Source organism: Desmodus rotundus, chromosome 11 (assembly GCF_022682495.2).
Source record: "Desmodus rotundus isolate HL8 chromosome 11, HLdesRot8A.1, whole genome shotgun sequence".
NCBI classification, from domain to species: domain Eukaryota; kingdom Metazoa; phylum Chordata; class Mammalia; order Chiroptera; family Phyllostomidae; genus Desmodus; species Desmodus rotundus.
In genome coordinates, this window is record NC_071397.1 from 60,484,559 (window position 1) to 60,504,506 (window position 19,948).

A 19,948-nucleotide genomic window follows, 5' to 3' on the forward strand; every position below is an offset into this window, starting at 1 on the left:
AGTTTCTGTGAGTCAGAATTTGGAAGCTGCGTAGCTGGGTGTTTCAGGGTCTCTCAGGTAATTGGTATTGAGACGTTGACGGTTACAGCACCTTAAGGCTCAACTGAGGCTGGAGGATCTACTTACAAGATGACCCATTCACATGGCTATTGGCAGAAGGCCTCAGTTATTTGCAGGGGGCTTCAATACCTTGCCATATCATAGACCTCTCCATAGGGCTGCTTGAAAGTCATCACGACATAGTCGTCGGCTTCCCCCAAGCAAATGAGCCAAAAAAAAGAGAACAAGAGGGAAGCCACAATGCCTTTTGTGTTCTATTATTGGACATCACACATCATCACTTTGGCCACACTCTATTTCTTTTGTTCTTTTTTTTTTTTTTGAAGAAAGTTGGCTGATACCTTTATTGCTTTGGGGGAGAGGAGGGTGCTCAGGAGCTCTTGGTGGGGCGGACCCGCTTCCTCTTCACCATCATGGGCTTCTGGCTGCCCAGGATGGCGCTGGCCCTGAGGATGGCAGCCATACGCAGGTCTGTGTGGTACTTGTTCTTGCGGATCATCTGCCGGATGCTGCTCAGGGTGGCCCGGGTGTTCTTGTTTGTGGTGGTCCGCACTAGGAGGTGGCCGGCTTTCGTTGGCCAGATCTCCGCTTCATGACGACCACCACACCTTTGCCATCCGCCGCTGGCTCCACGCCCACCGTCTTGCAGTGAATCAGCCCGTTGTAGTGAAAGGAGTTGCGGGCCTTAAGACTATTGGGTTCGGTGCTGTACGTCTGCGTATTCCTCTTGATCAGGAAACTGGAGCAGTTCCGGATGACCATCCATTGCAGGTGGGCAGACATGGCGAGAGCTCCTCTCGCAGCAGCAGCCGGAGATGCAAAGAGACACATTCTATTTCTTAGGTGCAAGTTGCTAAGTATAGCTCATAATCAAGGGAAGGGAAATCAGGCTTTACTTTTTTCAAGGGAGAAATATCAAAGAATTTATGGTCATATTGGAAGACCATCACAGTATTATAGAAAGTCACTGGAACATTTTAAGCAAGAGTATGCAAGGGCTGTTTTACATTTGTAAAGAATTAGTTGGTTACTTTGTGGAGAATGGATTGCACAGGGGCAAGGGTGGAAGCAGGGAGCCCAGGTAGGTGGTAATTACTCAGTTTTGACCATTGATAAATAGGCACAGGGGAATTAACAGAGAAATGGTGAGATTCAGGAAATATTTGAGAGGTAGAGCAGACAGGACTTGATAAGATATGGCTAAATCTAATGTTACTAGTTATGGTTCTTTTTCACATTTTCAACTGCAGTGCTTTTCAAATTGACTACCATCAGAATCGTAGGAGCACTTAAAAAATACGAACCACCAGATTTTACTCACAATCAATCTATTTTAATAGTTCTAGGATGGGGAGATGACCATTCAAAACTGGAATCCACTGATCCAACTGTTCAATGAGCCAATTAGAAGTATAATTATTATTGTTGTTTCTGTAACAGGATATCGTTACTATGCAATAGGTTGTATTATGCAACTACTCAGTTCTTCATGTAATCCCCATCCCCACCCAGTTTAATCAAATACCAATTCCTATGGATTCAGTCTCTAAGGTAACTAACTCAGAAAAAAAAATCCTCCCAATCAATACTACATTAGTCTAAGGCATCATTTATTACCTGTTAGACTATTGCAAACATCTCATGTAATTTTTCTTTTTTTTTACCTCTGGTCTCTCCTTCTGCCTTTCCTCTGCCATCAAAGTGCTCTCCCTACCTCGTATTTATGATCTTATCACCTTCATAGCAAAAAGGACTCAGTGGCTTCCTGGAACTCTCAGAAAAAGTCCACGCTCCTTTATGGTGGTATTTGAGGCCATTGACTTTTGGTCCGATCCTGTCTTTGGATTAACTGCAAAGCCCTCTTTCACACATCCCAGGCACACTGAATTATTTACCCTTCCCTAATTCTACTTGTACTTTCACATCTTGGCATCTTGCTTATCTTGTTCTTTCTGTCTAGGATGCTCCTCTTTCTTTCTTCCTCACTTGACAATATCCTATGCATCATCCTTCAGGTCCAACTCATGTGGTCACAGCCTCTATCCCTCACTCAGAACTAGTCATCCCCCTTTCTTAATTGTCTCACTTTCAAAACACTTTTATTACTTATGTTTATGTTCACAGTGCCTAGTAGTGTGCTTGCCCTTAGCAGGTTTCAAATAAAATGTTTACATGGACAGAATTTATTTCCTCCTCTTCACCCAATGTTTATGCAAAGGAGAAAACAAAAGGCAAATTCAGGTCAGAAGTTTGGTTAATGAAATGCACATGGAACATATACTATAGAAATCTATGCATATTTGGCACCATCTACACCCACTGTACTTTTCAGCTACAAATGGTGGCATTAATATTTAATTCTGAGGCATTGCAAAACTTTCACCACCCAAATATCTTATTAAGAATTCTAGTGAGAAGACCTGAAATATAAAGGTTTATGGTTCTTTTTAAAGGCTTAATCACATTTAGTTAGAAATTTAAGTTAACAAGAACAATTCTATTCCCTAAACATTCTAATTAATTGATGTTTAGCATATGGGTTACCAAATTTATCTTTCCAAAGTTTACATTTGAAGATTTCAAATAACACTATTAGGATGAATTTCTAGGTCAGTCAGGTTTTGATTTGCAAAAAAATCATTTAATTTAACATTTGCACAATTCCACCTTGTCTGACCTTTCAAAATTATTTTAACAGACCTACATTTATTTTCCTAATGAAATGATTTGCTACAAAGTGGCTACAGCAGGTATTCTGGGAGGACATGTAAAGTTCCTTTGCCTATCAAAATCCATCTGTGCTTGCATTTGGGGGAATTCTTCATTGAGTGTGATCTTGGGGTATAGGAGTCTACCTTCCACCATGGAAGCCAAAGAGTTTAACTTTCACTATCCCCGCTCTCTGGAACATGGAGCAAGGGCCTCACCACCTGGCAGTGAAACCTCCCACCAAGGTCTGTACACCCTGAGATGAAGGAAGAGCATCTGGGGCCGTTCATGGGGCCAGCAAGATGCCCAGTGGTGGCTTCTAGAAGGAGTGGTGCAGCAGAAGCAGACATGGCAGCATTTCAGATAGTCTTTGTATGGATGGCCTGGCCTCCTGAGGCCCTGGGTTCCTGCCTGTTTCCCAAGCTTGTACTCTCAGTCCCTTGGGATCTATGAGCCCCCTTTCCTCCAATATATTTTTTCTTTAGCATTTGTTTTGTTGCTTGAGAGCAAGAACCTTCACCAATATATTGGTACTACTAGGTGGCAGAGAGAGTTCTAGACTCTGGAGTCAGAGTGCTAATCTACTTATGGGGCAAATTCTTAATTTTTTAACCTTCTATTTCCTCATTTGTAAAATAGGACCAAAACCAATAGTTAGTCAGCTGTGTGAGAACTGAATAAAACAACCTCCATAAAGTATTTAACAAGACCCCTGGTGAATAAAGAAACATTACTAAGTAGTAGCTTTTGTATTACTAGATTCTATGAAATTGTCCTTGTTTTCAGGCCATAGAAGGCTACCTCTTGCCACATAAAAGACACCCTGGTATCTACTCTGTGCTCAGTATGGCACTTCACGTTTTCCCAGGCTGGGTTTTAGGTCGGCTGCTTAGTTAGGACCTCAGTGCCTTCCCACGCTGTACATACATCCTGAGACTTTCTCAGGGAGTGCACTTCCCGTCAGTATACCTGGATCTTCTCTCGTCTGTCTGTCCCTGACAGCTCTGCCTGGCCCACAGGCCTTCAAAAGATGAGCTACATTAAAAACCACTGACTTCGGATAGAAAGGGTAATACTGAGTTGAAGTACCTCTCAGCTTCTGGTGTATAGATTTAGTAGCTTGAGTGCAATTAAAAAACAAACAAACAAATGCACAGCCTATATCCCAAGACTTACTACAGAATACTTCATTTATCTACTTAGCTTTTGATGAATTTTTTTTCCTTCCACTGAAATATATAATGTCCTCTCACAGTTAAATTGCAGAATCTTTTCCACTCAACTTCCTCCCTCTGGGATGTAATAAAGAGACAACTTATGGCCCAACAGCACATTGGAGACAAATTTTCTGTCAAAGAAAAATGTTTCTTACTACATGTAATGTTTCTCAAAGGAGGTGGGTCAAAACATAGATATCAATTCTCTGTAATATTTACTGATATCATATTTGGTTTGAGAATATTAAAATGCAGTATGTTATTTTTGAAGGGTTGAGTTTTGTTATGGCTGTTTTAATTTCCGTAACACCCATGTGTACGTTAAAATAAAGAAAAATTAAATAATTTACTGTTTGGCATGCATACCTTACCTGTCTGGAAATTGGAAGACTGAGGAATTTTTTCCTGGATTGGCCACTTCCTAGTGTGACCTTCAGTATCCTAAGTTGTGAAATGGAGACAATTGTACTCTCGAGGATGGCTGTGAGACATACGTGTCATAATGTGTTCAAAATACTTGAGTTATAACAGATATTCAATACATGATAGTTGTTGATATCTCTCAACATAGAATTGTCAAAGGTCTAATAATTTTAATGACACTTGATTATCTAAAGAAAATATGATGTTATTGCAAGTCTACATTAGTGTCCACATAAATCAAACCAAGTGTTCTGATTTCATCAATGGATATCATTGAGGAAGGCAACAACAATTCAAGATCAGTCAGATACTAAGCTAAATTTTATATTTACTAGAATTGACTAGTTACTGAAAATGTTCTGTGCCTAACTTGGTCTTATTGAGATATTAAGGCCATAAACCCAAAGAAACTATTTTCATTTGAGAGCTATTATTTAAATATTAAATAATTAGGCAGATAAGGCCTCAAATTTATTTCAGAAGTCAGAAAACTGCTCTTTTTAATTGCTTCACAGCAAATTTGAGGTCTAGGTGAAATATAAGTGTGAGCTATAAGTATCAACATAAAAAACATCAGATATTTGCTACGTGTTTGTTTATTTATCACTGAACTCAATTGCTGCTTCTCAAGACTACTATACCATACAGTGGAAACAAAGCCTCCAGATAATCTCCGCTGATTTGGTCTTCTCTCATGCCCACCCCCCTGTGCTTTTCTCACAAGCTGACATCTACATGGTGGGTAGGTGGGTGGGTGGGCGGCATTCACTCCTCACCCAGTCTCCTTTTTGGCTAGAATCCTTTGAGATGAGTCTTTGTGGAGTCTCTAATCAAATATTTCGGGTGTGGGACTACTCCAACTCTGCAGTCTCTCAGAGCCACACCTGCTCCACTCAGCCACACATACTATGGTGAGTGAAGAGTATACATGGTGAGTGAACAGAAACTCACACGTTATGGTAAGTGAAGGGTATACATGGCTACTCCTGGACTGTCACCACTGTCCCTACCCCTGCTATGCCTGCCTGTGCAGTGTTGGGATATTCTGTTCTAGAAGGCTCACTGCTGTTCCAAGCTTCTCAGAAAGGAGGCACAAGTCACTTCTGCTCTCTGCTTTCTGCCCCTCACCTTCAGCTTCCCTTAAACCTAACAAGTGTTCCAGTTGTTCTGGTTGGAAATCTACAGTGAAACTCCTTACATCATCTAAGCACCTTTACTCCTTCTTTCTCACAACAACACGGAAGTATGATCTCTTTTTAGATTGGGAAACCTTTCTTTGGCTTACCATTTCTCTTTTCTAAATCTAGTTTTTACAACATAAACTTCATAATTTAAATCCTTTAGGTCATTGGGTCTTGATACTCAAAATCTAGACTTTTGAAACACAAAGAAAGAAACTTTCAAACTATTTTTCCTGCTTTGAATTTCACAAGTCTTTTAAATCTCAAAAGTCATGGACAACTCATGTTTTTCTGTGAATTTCTTGTATAACATCCTTACCCTGAAGGAACAGATGCCAGAGTATAGTTTGAATGAACAACTGCCTGGGATAGAAAGAAATGAGCAGGTACAACAAAACAAAACACTTAATACATCAAAATATCATCTCACCCAAATGGAAGCTTCCTTATATCTTGATATAGTTTCTTGTTAGTTGTCTGGCCTAAATTATCATCTAGTTAATGGTTTGAAAATGTACAAATGGACAATGGCCAGACCATATAAGACAATGGAACTCTGACCCCTAACCCCTGCAGCAAAAAGTCAGAGAAGCCAAACTACCTTTTCTGCCACAATCACCCACCATCTTTAGGACTGGTCAATGCTTCCAGCTTCCCAGTTCCTTACCACCATCACCTTCCAACTCAGGACCAAGTAGAGGAAGCCAAATATGCTCACATAGGATGCCCTGCTTCTAGGTAGCCCACCTTCTGGTTAGCCCTTCTCCAGCTTCTCCATGCCATCAACCTCCCATTAGAGCACACTGAAGGCCCTTTTTTTCAGTCTAAAGTTTTTCCACCTATTGGTCTACGTTTGAGTCTCTGCCAATGCAAGTGATGGTGGGCGACTTCCTCACTCTAAACCAGCCATTGTTTGCTCTCATTTGGGTGATCTTCATTCATTTCCATGGGCTTATTATACCTAAAGCTGTTATATTCAGACAGACACATTGATAGTTGAGCTTAAATTTATTTATCTATCTATCTGTCTGTCTACCTAGAGCATAGAGAAACTTGGGGTAAATAAATACTGGGCTTTGATCTTTGTTTCAATGGATAAAAATTAAAAAGTATAACTCAAATTGAACTTTTCCTTGAATTTATGGGTGCTAGTATGCTTGTTTTAATGGGTACCGTTGAAATGTTTTTGAAAGTGTACATGAAAATCTCATTTTTATAAATAAAAGTATTATATTCTGGTAAATTGCTATTAAAAGGAACCCTGAAGTACATTATTTTGAAAATAAAGAACATTTTTATTATGTAGGTGGCTATTCCCCATGTATCAGATTTCCTTGCATTGGCACACCTATGCATTCGTCTGTACATACTGTGGAAATTAACAAAGGAGACCTCAACCAAGACTGGAGGCCGGAGGGCCTGTAGGGGGAGCTCTCATGCCCTACCACGCATTGTCAGCTGTTCCAAACTCGGAGATTGTGCCTTGCATCTCCGAGGAGAGACTGTGCCTTGCATCTCCGAGGAGAGAATGTTTTTCTACTCTACCTCAGGAGTAGGAGGAAGAAAGATTTTCTCCTCCCCCAGCGAAAGCCCAGCCAATGAGAGACTGTCACAATCTAGCCAATGAAAAGCCACTACACTTCGAACTCCCACTTCCCTCCAACGTACCCTTTGTGGATAGACAGCTCCTTCCAACTTGCCCTTTCCTCTGTAAAAGAACGTTCTTCTTTGCTCTCCGAAGTGGCCTATGGTTTTATCATAGCTTGAGTGTCCTGAATTGCAATTCTCCGCTACTTCTGAATAAACCCATGTTTGCTGGTTAAATAACTGTTGTATTTTAAAGGTAAACAATATAAACGTTAGGCTACTGTAAAACAATAATGATTCTCAGACTTTTATGCAGTTTTATTTTTAGTTCACTTTAATGGACATTACATGATCTTAACACTCCAAAATATAACTTCCTACTCTCATTTCACAAATGAAGGCTAAGGTAAAATAACTTGTGCGAGACCTCATGAAAGGATGGAGCCTTTTATCTTTTCGCAAAGAACCTTAAGCCTGTTTGAAGCTACTAGCTGGGGAGCTTCTTATAAATGTGTCACTGAAAGACGGTCCCTATTCTTCTGAGGAGGTCATGGTCTTTTCCTGACACCATGGCAAAGGGGGAAAGGATGTTCTTTGGCGAGGCAGGAGGGAAATCCTCACTCAGGAACGTGCCCATCTGGGTTAACTTGGTATTTAACGGCAGAGTTAATGACACATACAAAGAGTGGAGCCAGGAAGAAACTCAGGCTTTCCCATGCCAAGGAGGGTTTCTTTACACTGTGCACTTGTCCACGTTTCTCCTAAAATAAAATTCTGATTACTTACCATGGACCCCAGGTCCCATACAATCTGGCCTCTGCATTCCTCTTTCATTCCCTCTCCTTCCACTCTCCTCCACATTCTCTACACTGCAGATGCCTTTCAGTTTCTCAAGCGCGCTGAGCGCATCCACTCTTCGGCTCCTTTAAAACTCTGACCACAGTACTTTTCTCCAGGGTTCCAAAATCTCTGCAAGGGCAGTTCCTTCTCATGTTTCCCGTCTCAGGTCAAATTTCTCCATATAATGGCCTCGTGTCATCATTTTAGCAGACCCCCGGCCCCACTCCCATTTCCATCACATTCTTTTGTGTCACCTACTTACATCTAAACTTACCTTCTTTGTTACTCGTTTGCTTATTTATTGTCCCCTCCAGATTATAAGATTTGCAGTATTCGGGGACTTATGTGCTGCTGGATCCCAAGTGCCCAGAACAGTGCCTGGAATGGAATGGGCCCTTAATACATGTGTGTTGAATCATGAATCCCAATTGAGAATCTGGTGACAGATATGAACCCATTCCTTGGGAAAAAAATGCTCTGCGTGTTTTGTACACAATTTCAGGAGGTTCCAAAGCCCTGCAAGCTCAAATACAGACCCCTGGTTAAACCCCCTGCATCATAGCTGAACTGTTTCACCATGTTGTTTTTGAAGTTGATTCTGATTCTTCTTTGAAATTAAACATGAGCATGAGCTTTAAATTATGTCTTAGGTGGAATGTAACAAATCACGGGCCAATTGTTGCTCAATGGTTTTGAATAAAATAGATCCTCAATATTTACATTAATTGACCCTAAAGACCGTATTTCATTGACTGAAGATGGCTTTGTGGTATAAATGTTAACTGCTTACCCACAACCAGTTCTCCTCTCCTTTGGGAAACATAGGAGGATTAAACTTTCCAGCTTCCCTATCCATTGGGCAAAGCCATAATGGGTTGGAGACAGAGTGACACTTCACAGACAGGCTGGCACACTTAGTTGCTGGTGTGAGATGCTCCAGGGCTCCGTCTTCCCCTGAAGTAGTGACTGTGGAAGCACGTGGTTGTATGCAGGTGCAATGCCAACCCATCGCACAGAAGACAGTTGACCTCGAGAGTGATATAGCACTGAGTGCGAGCAAGGACTATGAGCCTTTGCTGTTTTGAGTCCCTGAGATTTTCTGATGATTTGCTATTACGGCATAACCCAACACAACCAAACTATACCACTGATGGGAAAATATGCTATTATTTTATATACCATTGAGGGGAAAGAAGGTGTCATGTATGATTGTAAGAATTCATTATAAGGTACATCACGGACTTGAAGAGGTGAAAGTGTAAAAAAATGTGGACCTTAAGTTAGATAACATAACAGACTGTTAAAATGAACTCATTAAAACAGATTAGCATAGTGTCAGGAACTCCAAATCCAGAGTTGGACAGAAAGATGGGTTCAAACCCCAATACTTACTAGCTTGTGACTTAATAACTTAGCTTGTGTACGCCTTAGTTTCCTCATATGTGAAATGGGGACAAGAGTAGAAGTGCCTCATAGGATTTTGTGAATATTGAATGAGATAATTCTTATAATGTGTTCAGCACAGTAATTATTCCACATATTTTAGTCCCATGTTTGGTTAGATCACAAAGCTTGTTTAAGATCAGCATTGATTTTAAATAACATATTATATCATACTAATCAATCAGCAAATACTTATTAATTCCTTACCAAGCATGAGGACTGGGCCTCTGAGTTAGGTGAACCAGGTGAACCAGGTGAACCAGGTCAGAGTAGTCTTGATAAGTAAATGAAGACACAAAAAGATACCAGAGGAGTATATAAAAGGTCAGTCTTGTACCCATTTTGGTGAGTGACAGAATGGTAAAGGGAAATTGAAGACCCATTCTATGTCCAGAGGGTGTGTGTTGCAGGGGGGCAGTGTGTGTGTGAGAGAGAAAGAGTGAGCAAGCTGGTGTATGGGGAGCATAATGGTAAGTCATATTAGCAAAAGAGTAGCTCTTCTGAGATATGTCTGAGATTGTTCCTCTCCACATAGTGTTATCCTCTTACAGATGTAGGAAGTTCTCTAGGGAGCATTAGCGGCCTCACAGTGCTTCCAAATTCATAAAGAGCAACTCTTGTTCCGGTTGTCTTCATCTATAGTACATTTGAGGAAACCTACACTGTGTCATTAAGAAGGCGTGACAATCATTAGTTCTGAAGTTCATTCTAGACTAAAAGTTTCCTCCAGTATGCTTTATGAACTTCATTCTGTCACTGAAGATAAGCATTGTTCTAACACAATATTCTCACAATAGTTTTCTGGAGGGCATACTCCTGTGAAGGAACAGGTGGCTGATTAATATCATTATTTTTATTAAATGCCTGAACAATTGCAGCATAAGTACTTTTCTTTAAAGGAAGTATAGTTGCTTCTAAATATAACTCTGGACTACAGTTCACCTTTTCTGTTTATTTTATTCTCAACTCGTGAAACTGTATCTTAGGATTTGGGATATATAACTTGTTATTTGATATCTGCTGAACAACAGTGAATCAATTGTAATCGTTCTGGCACCAAAGGAAATGGAATAGACTTAAATATATTTCCAGGAGACAAAAAGCTTCTTTTTGTGTACACTTTACAACATATGTTACAATTTTAGGATATTTAAAAGTCCAAAAAAAGTTTTCTCACTACTTTTCCTTAAAGACCAAGAGGACAAAAAAGAGAAAACAAAATAATTCCAACCCACATATTATTTATCAGATGTTTTGGATGAAATTCAGACTTAAAACCTCCAAAGACTTCCTCCTCTTCTCTCCCTTCCGGCAGCAGCATTAGGATGGTATTCCTCACTGTGAAATACACCCACTCTCACACACTTGTATTATCGCTCCAGGAAGGGGGGAGTAGTGTTAGTGCAAACAGATTTGGGCTCCTCTCCGCATCCTTGCTGCGTGGGACGTTTTAGGTGCCTGTGGGCAACAGCCGGCTTCCAGACCTGGTCAGAAGGCTTGGGCTCACCACCGGTGCATACCTGGGTACGCTCCCAGAAACTACTGGAAAAATCTTGAATAGGGGATGCTTGTACCGCAGGGCGCTCCCTAAAACCTCATCAGTCCTCCTCTCTTGACTTTTCGACGTCCCGGATAACCACCCCAGGATGTTAAACATTTCTCCTGGCAAGAGTTTCGCACCGACCCCTTGTGGGAGCAGAGCCAGGTTCACCCTGCTCGCTCTGGCCTCCCGGCTCGCCTGGGACCCAGCAAGTCAAGCAGAGCGGGGTGAGGCTTCTCCTTGCTTACTCGAGACAGGGAAGAGAAGAGGTGAGAGGAATTACTCAGCTTTCTTGGGTATCCTCCCAAATACTGGTAATTTGGCATTTACGAACCAAAATAATGCTACAATGGCCAACGTGGAGAAGCTCAGCCCTCCTGAGTACGTTTCCAAATATCTCTAATTTGAGGTTTAAGAAACAAACCAATGCTAAAATGCAAACTAGACAATGTAATACGAAGAATGAGCCTCTTCTGACAGGCCAAACTAAGATTTTAATGGAAAGCTAACACATATCCTTCACAACGAACGCATTCTTTCTTTTAAGTTAAGAAAATGTGCGATTTTAAGTTCCCCCACTCTCACAAGAAATCCTGCGTAATAACAAGCCGTGGAACAATGGACACCCCCATATCGCTGTGTGTCAGGGAATTAATTACTAAGTGTAGCGGCGGAGGACCGCGAAGCCGGAACGTCGGTGTGTCCTCCGCAGCGCGTGTGTGCGTTCAGGGCTGCCCGCCGCACCAAAGCCCCGTCCGAGCGTTCACGCCCCTGCCTCCACCCAGAGAGGGACAAATACAACCTCAGGCTTGGACCCAAAGGTCCGGAGGTGGGGCGCCTGAGCGCAGGAATCAGAGCGAGGCTCGGGGCGGCAGACGCGCGAAGAGAAGTCCAAGGGAACGAGTGCCATCAGGCGGGGCGCATCCGGGGCGTGGCGCGGGCGTCCCGCCGGAGAATGCTCGGTTCTACGCGGGCCCCGCGCTCCCAGAAGCACCCGATTTAGGGGGTTAAACCCGCGGCATCGGGGCTAGGGTGCGCGCGGGGTCACAGGGTAAAGCCGGGACACTAGTGTGTGTGACAGAGAGGGAGGACGGAGGTGGGGGGAGACACTAGAGGGGAAAGAAGGAAAATAAAAGAAATAAGGGAAAGGGGGCTGAATGCCCAGATGTCCTACTTCTAAGTGGTTCATTGAGAAGCAAAAGCTTCCTTGCAAGCGCAGCCGTAGCCCGCGCCGTGTGGGGGACCAGCCGAGAAGGGTGCGGGAACCTCTCCACGGGACCTCCAGCCTCCACGTGCCCCGAGGGCGCCCCGAGGTCTCCGTGAGCGGCACACTGTACCCTGGCAGCTGAGCGGAGGTCAGGACTGCGATTTCCTTCCCCTCGGACCCCGGCCCTGCAGTTGGAGGCGGCGAGCTCAGTCGGTGGTGCCCGGGGTAGGAAGGTGGCCCGCTAGTGACCTCAGGCCCCCACGCCCTCCCACCGACCAACCTCCTCCGTTCACCCCCATTCATTTGTCCTCAGCAGCGTCTGGGACTGGCCGCCCGACCCACGGCACGGAGCTTCGGAGAACGGCCGGGGTCGGAACAGGCCCGGGGAGTGGGGCGTCACGCAGAGGCGGCAGCCGCGAGGGGCGCCGCGTCCCGCGGGTGTCCGCCGCGGATGAGCCCGGCGGCCGCGAGCAGCCCCCGGAGCCGCGCAGCCTCGGCGTGCACGGTGACGGTCGAAGCCACGCCCGCGCGGGAGCTGGGGGCCGTCCTAGGCCCCCCACCTGCCCCTCCCGCCCGCCCCCTCCTCGCTCCGGCCCCCTCCCCGCCCCCTCCCCTCGCGGCCCGGCCCGCCCCCCGGCTCGGCTCGCGGGAGGCGCTGGGCGCCAGGGCTGGCGCGCTCTCCCGGGCGCGCACACACACACACACACACACACACACACACATCCACGCACGCACGCCCCGAGCAGCTCTTTCCGCGCCCGGCCCTCGCTCCCCTCGCCCATGCAGACGGACAGAGGGACGGAAGATGGCTGACGACTCCGCGGGGCCCCGAGGATGCAGCCCGGCGGCGGCGGCGGCGGCCGGGGCGGCAGAGGGAGCGTCGGCTGGGGCAGCGGCGGCAGCGGCGGCGTTGGCGGCGGCGGCGGCGGCAGCGGGAGCTGGAGCGGCGGCGGCGGCATCCCCGAGACTCCGCGAGCTACCTTCCCCTCTGACAGCTGCTGACGTCCTCTGCCGCTAGAAGAGACCCCGCTTCTCCGGCGCCCGCCTGCCACCCCCCCGCCCGCCCCAGCCCCGCCAGCACCGCTACCTCCGCCAGCGTTGCCACCATCAGCACCACCTCCACCTCCACCGCCACCGCCACCGCCGCCGCCGCCACCACCGCCGCCGGCGGCAGCAGCCATTTCATCTCCACAGAAACCAGACACAAAAACATGGCAGAAATGGAGAAAGAAGGGAGACCTCCGGAAAATAAAAGGAGCAGGAAGCCGGCTCACCCAGTGAAAAGGGAGATCAATGAGGAAATGAAGGTATTTTTGGACTTCGGGGCTGGAGAGACAGAGCTCTTTCTTCCGCCCGCTCCCCTCGGGCCGTTGTGTGGCTTCGGGGGTACCGGGGAGCGCTTGTCAGTTTCGCTAGAATGCCCTAAACGCTCAGCCCCTCCTCCAGGTGCAAAGCGGAGGCCAACTCGCGGGCTGCATCCCCGATATTTGCCTACCTCCCATTCGATGGGGTGAGGGCGGCCGGAGGAGCACACACTATTTAACCTTATAAACCCCAGGTTGGCACAGGCGCATTTCAGGGGGAGGGGATCCGGGGACCCAAGTGGCGGTGGGCTTGGTGAAGAGGCTTTCCTAGTCGGCGGGGTAGATTTTTTTCCGCTTCTTTGGGAACCAACCCTCAGATCCCTGCAAAGTTAGGAGCTGTGGGGCCGAGGCGCCCTGGGAGCGCGCGATCCCATCCTTCTCCCGGGCTCAGTTCCCCGCTGCTCGGCCCCGCGTCCCCTCGAGTGGCCAGCTGGGACCGTGTGAAGAGGCTGTCAGTGCCAGGGACGGTCTCAGCCCGGGCGGCGCGGGTCTGGGTACCGTTCTGACTGCCGGCTCGCCTCGCCCGCCCGCCCTGGCCCGCGCCTCTCTCCAGGCTGCCTCCGCCTCCCTCTCGCCTTTGCACGCTTCACTTCCCAGCTGAGCAGCCCCGGGCAAGCCCTGAGCAAAGCTAGCGGTCTGAGGGGCGGCCTTCGCAGAGCGCTTGTCCATTGTTTGGAAAGGCCAGCCCGGAGTCCGCTCCTGCGAGGCCGGCTCCCCGCCAGCCCAGCGGTGCTCCAGAGGTGGCGGGCGCAGCGACCTGGCGCTCCAGCTGTTCGCGTTGGAGCTCCTTGCACGAGAGCGCCGCTCAGCTCCGGACCCCCGTCTCCTCCCCCAACCCCTTGTTTTCCATGAACGTGGGGCTTTTGCCTGGCGAGGGGTTTTATCCTGCGATCTCATGAGTCTCTCTTAATTTAAAAAACATTTTATTTATTATTATTATCTTTGAGTTACAAACAAGTAGCAGGTTCTGGAGGACTTGAGTTTTCCTCCTGTATCTGCCTTGCTTGGTGTTGTCCATCTTCTGCGTGGAGCCCTCAGCACTGCCAGCTGACTGGTCAGGTTGGTGAAGTTTGTATTGAAAACACAAACTCGATGACAATGGCACGCAGCTAAGTTGGGTTTATTGCGTTTTGAGGTTTTCGTGATTAGGACAAGCGTAGTATAATAGAGAGGCTTGTATGAAGCCTGTACTTAGAGAGGGACACCTGGATAACATCCTGTGTGAATAGCGCCAGGAAATTTCCCTACGATCTAAATTTTGGAATTAGGGTCTTTATTTCTGGGTGAGGAACTTACTGCTTGAGAGCATGAGGTGCAGCATCGGTCCTAGGACAGTTTAAGGAACATTTGCCTTGGAAATCAATGCCGTCTTTGGGATGGAAACCACCATTGATTCCAATGATAGACCGTGGAGAGACAGACGCAGACACACACATGCAGAGAGGGGGGGAGAGAGAGAGGGAGAGAAAGAGAGGGACCACTAGGAGTTGTCCTCCAAAGGGGGTGGAATTCAGTGTAGAGTAACCATTCTTTCTCACTTACCCTTCCCTCTTGTCCTGCATTTCCAGATTACTTTTCCATTTTATTTTAAATTGGGACTGGAGGAAGAGGAGAGAGGTGAAGCCATCAGGAAATCAGTGTGCACTGGCCCTTTAAAACCCTGCCTAATGTGATCTATATGGATGGCAGCTTTTAAGTTTCATAGGTTCTAGAATTACAAATTAGCTAATTTTAATCAAAACATGTGAAATGTTATCCCGGCTGGATATAAAGGCTGACTGTGCTCGATGCTTGGGGCTCGCGTTGTTGACTTTGGCTGCGGGCGGACTCCGTGGTTTGGGAGATAGTTGTCCTTCTACAGTATAACAGATGTTTGTCTGAACTGGTGAGGAGGAAACAAAAACAACATTGTGTGAAGGGAAAAATTACACAATTTTTAGTCAATGCTACAGGACTAAGTATGGAATTAACCTCCCAGCACAGAATTTCCTCTTTGAAAATATTATTTTTCTTCTAAATCACCACCTACTATTTGAAGTTTTAATCCCCATCATTTCAATACATAGTAGCATTAAATGAGAGGTTTCAGCCAGCAAATAGTTCAATTGCCTGCAGCGTGGTATTTTCTCTCGGTTTGGAACAATGTGTCCGGTACCCCTGGCCGAAATCCTCAATCATGTCAAAGCGCACCATGTCAGTGAGTCATGAAATCCCATTTCTAGTGGAATTGTTTAGTAGGCATTCCTCTAATATAGTAGCACTAAAAGTACTCATTTTAAAAGTGATTTCTCAAAGACAAAAGGTGGGAGGGTTTTTTTGAACTAATTAAAAAATTTCTGCTTTTAATATTAATAACTAGATCAATAAAACCCCTCCCCAAACCTTATGGTATTATGACCACTCCATCTAAAGAGTAACATAACAAGTTGGTTGCCCTGTATAAAAAAAAATATGTGCAACAAAATGTCACCAAGAGCACAATGTGGCCTTGTGCAGCTTCATATCACTGCGCTGGAGCTGCCTGCCTGTGTTTGCCTTCATCTGAACGGCTTTCATCTGGACCAGTGTAAACTAAGCCCGGGTAAGTAATCACTGCCCGGCAGAAAGAAAGGAATGTATACAGCTAGCACGGCCTAAGCTGTAAAAACGGAAACTTGAGCCCCAACCTCGGATCACATATCAAGGCTTGAAGGTAGGGGAAATGAAAGGGGGAAAGAGGAGAGAGCGAATGGAAAAGTCAGCCTGGGAAGTGGAGGATCAGGAGGAGGCCCCCCTTAGGGAGATTTGGCTCAGGGATTAGGGAATTTTATCATGGTGTACAGTGACCTACTCAGGTTTCAACACTGGCTGGATCAAGTTGCTTCTCTGCAAGCTGAAAGAAAAAGGACTGGTGTGTATGTGATTTTTTTCCCCTTCGGGTAATAGAAAGGACATTGGTACAAGTGTCTATTTTAAGTACAGCAAATGCAGGGCACTGAGAATGAGCAACAAAATTACCTCCTTGCAGAGACTTCCTTCAAGATTTCCTAATTGATATAGTCACATATTTATTTAAAAATGGCTGGAAAAGACAAACTGGCTGAGGTTTAGCTGACACCAGTAATGGCATTGGAGATTGTCTTCTAGTGGCTGGGAGCCAATGTTGGTTGCTGTTTCACTAGATCAGATATTGAGTTACATTTTCGTTATCACTGGTTTAATGTACATGCAGTTGTAACAAATTTAAATTTGATACAATATAATTTCAGTGTGAGAGGTACATGACTTGGCATAGCTTGCTTAGAGTGTGCTTTAGTGACAGTATCTTCAAGCAGAAGTGTTCGTCTCACTATGACCTTTACAATGTTTATCTTTCCTTCCTTCCTTCATCCTGTTTTTTAAAATTGATTAAAAAGACTCATTACTGTACATATAATTAGTATTTATGATTTAATTAGTGACCAAGAGAGGAAATTTTTAATAATGTGATTTATATTTTGACTACTTTTGGTTTCTAAAGTGAATATTGTGATTGTATCTAATGTAATATGTCTTCATTATACTGTCAACTCACAAGTACCATAATAAATGAACGTTAGGAGGGAATGCTGACATATAGAAGGGTTAATTTGTTCTAGGAGTTCATCCAGAGCACAGTGTATATAATATGAAAATTAGGTTGTACCATTGGATGTGTAAATGTAAATAGATGCACAAGTGTAAATATTGTTAACTTAAGAGTGCATTTTGTGCACAAAGATCTTAGTGAACATAATTAGTGGTTACCAAACAGTAATGCAACTAGTAATGCATCTAAACTGTGAGTAAAGATAATGAGTCAGATTTTTATCTTTTAAAACTCTGACAAAACCAAGATGATTAGATCAAGCACTCTGCCCTGGGAACTTTCCTAAACAAACCATAATTAATGCGTTTACAATGTTTGGCTTCTTTATCAATTGCTAAACTGCAAGGTAATCTGTGTTAAATGTCTAGGGCCTCTTTTGCTGAAGAAATTTTCTGTCTATAAATATTCTCAGTAAGTAATTTGTACCTAAAATTATGCTTCAGTCCTGATGCCTACAGTAAGAGTTGGTCACATCTGTTAGAGTTTAGTAGTAAACTCACCGCAAGATTTTCTAGTTTGGTTTCTGATGGTCTCCATTTGGCATTAAAAATGACCTGTGTCAATTGCGTAGATGATAAAACAAGTTGCAGAGCTGAGCTAGTGAGTGCAGTGAGATAAATAGCTTGCCTTTAAAAAAAAAAGTAGAGAAATCAGAGCATAGATTAAAAGTCGGCGTGGGTTGAAATCATCTCATTACTAAAACATGTGTACTTTAAGTTTTGCTGTTGAAACTTCATCCTGGTGTCAGACATGGTAAGTCTGGGGAATCTAAAAAGTGCTCAGGACCAGATCATACTGTGGCATGCACAAATTATGTCAGACCTCTCCGGCTCAGCAGTGGCCTCAGGTGTGCCACATGGCAGGACTGGGGACTAATGTCCGTTGAGATATGGCCCCTGCCCCCTCGGGAGCTGATAGAAGATGTTTCTGAGCCCACCAGCCTTGTTCCCTGCTTTCAGTTGTCTAGCTCCGTGCTTCAGTCCTAAACCCATAAGAGATAGGTGGTCATGGAAGGGCACAAGAGCTCTGAATTCTGCTCTGTTCAGACTGGAGGTGCTCTGAAAAGAGACTCCATCTGTGAACCTGTGAGCACGACGCGTGGTGGAGCGAGATTCTCTAAGCCTTATACAACTCGCAGGTTCCAGAGACGAGGAAATGGAAAGGAACCACTCTACTTCCTCCCAAATCTGAAATAAACATTTGAACTAGAAGAAAATGAGTCTGACAGACTCATTCCCTTCTGCGTTTCCTGCCTCTCTGCTTGCCAAGCACTGCTCTGGGAAGCCAAGCCCTACTCTCCTTGTGTGAAAGACAGACTCATAGAAACCAAGAGGCAAGAGATTTTAAGGAAAGTAAAAAACAGGGCCTCAAAAAGTGTAAATATCAGTGAGCACAAGTGGCTGTCTGAAAAAGGAGAGTTCTAGGGAAATGGAGTGTCTCGTTAGGGAACAGAATTTGTATATCTTCTAAGGAAGAATCAGCCCCTTCTTATTAAGAGTATTTATACTTCTTAAAAAAAATCATTAGAAGTAGTAGAAGGTAGGTCCCATAAAAATCTCTGAAGTCTGAACCTTCCCCTTGTGGGATGGGAAGTCAGCCACACTTGCAGTCTGAAGCTAATAAGATTACTGAATACTTTCCTAAAAGAGAAGGGATATGACAGGATAGAATGAGAAAAAAACTAGAGTACTTTGTTTTTGAAGGTGCCAATTGAAACATGTAAAGAGACATGAAAGCATGGGGTGAGTGGGGTTTGCTGAACGCGTATTTTAGGGTCCGTAGACTGAGGGGTGGTGACATCTCTTATATAACCAGAGGGCTGTGAACCTCGGTCCTGCTTTAAGGCCAGTGGCTTTGGCACACACAGGAAAACAATGTAACAAGTCTTGGCGATTTTTAGGGCAGTTCTGCAGCTGGCTAGGACACAGCTGCCATGCCCCCCACAATATTAGCCTGAGGGCTGGTAGCCACAAGTTCACAGCATTTGTTTGACCTTTTTAGGATATTTGATGTCCTAGCCAAAGATTAAAATGTGGGGACATTATTGTCTGCCCTGTGTTACAATAAGATAATAAAACAATATAAATTTTATATGCAAAAGCACACAATTGGTTTTATCTGCCAATTATACAACCACCCAACTCAGAAATATCAATAAGACAACAAAGACTTTCTCTTCAGGCCCGCTCCAGGCTAGAGCTGGATTACAGTGTTATAATGTGTCCTCTGCCCTTAAGTTCAATTGTAATCATTGTGTTGTAGCTGAGAACAATGCTGCAAAATGACCCAAATGGAGTCCAGTGACCATCTTCAAAGGGTTGCAAGCTAAGAAGTCATAGTTCATGTTAAAACAGCAGGGCACACTGGGCAAAGTCTGCGTCAAGGATGCATGACTGGCCACTCTTACTGTTTTGTGCATGCGGATGCCCCTCTAGTGGGCCATCTGGGGGAGCGGCTCTTCCTTAGGACACCGTCTGCACCAGCGAGGTCACAAACATGGAAGTACTTTGTAATCTGTAAAGGGCTCTTCTAACATTCCTTTCCCACTATGTAAATTTTACCTTCCACCTTGGCAGAACAATCTGGTAAAATCCATCCACTTGGTCTGTGTTAATGTGAGAGATGATTGAGACTCAGCCCCAGGCCAGACCTGGGGACAGAGCTAGGAACTGACTTCTAATCAAGTTCAGTGCCTACTTTCTACAAAAGAGACTGCTTCTCTTTTGCAGATACCTTCCCCCATCTCCTTTAAAAATCTCAGCTAGTGAGC

The 19,948-nt window shown here is 44.9% G+C and overlaps 1 protein-coding gene and 1 pseudogene across 3 annotated transcripts in view; one reads left to right on the plus strand and one right to left on the minus strand.

Moving 5' to 3' along the window:
- Positions 1-430: 430 nt before the first annotated feature.
- Positions 431-948, minus strand: LOC112297326 (large ribosomal subunit protein eL28-like; annotated as a pseudogene).
- An 11,971-nt stretch (positions 949-12,919) lies between these two features.
- The window catches only part of SOBP (sine oculis binding protein homolog), a 158,441-nt gene continuing 151,412 nt past the window's right edge, over positions 12,920-19,948 (plus strand). The window contains exon 1 of one of the 3 annotated variants that reach the window (XM_045188651.3): positions 12,920-13,514. In XM_045188651.3, coding sequence (XP_045044586.2) covers positions 13,419-13,514 — 96 coding nt within the window. In that variant the 5' untranslated portion in view covers positions 12,920-13,418. Of the gene's footprint in view, positions 13,515-15,975; positions 16,264-19,948 lie in introns of those variants that run through there. The other 2 variants (XM_053913585.2, XM_053913586.2) reach the window with 2 other exon arrangements.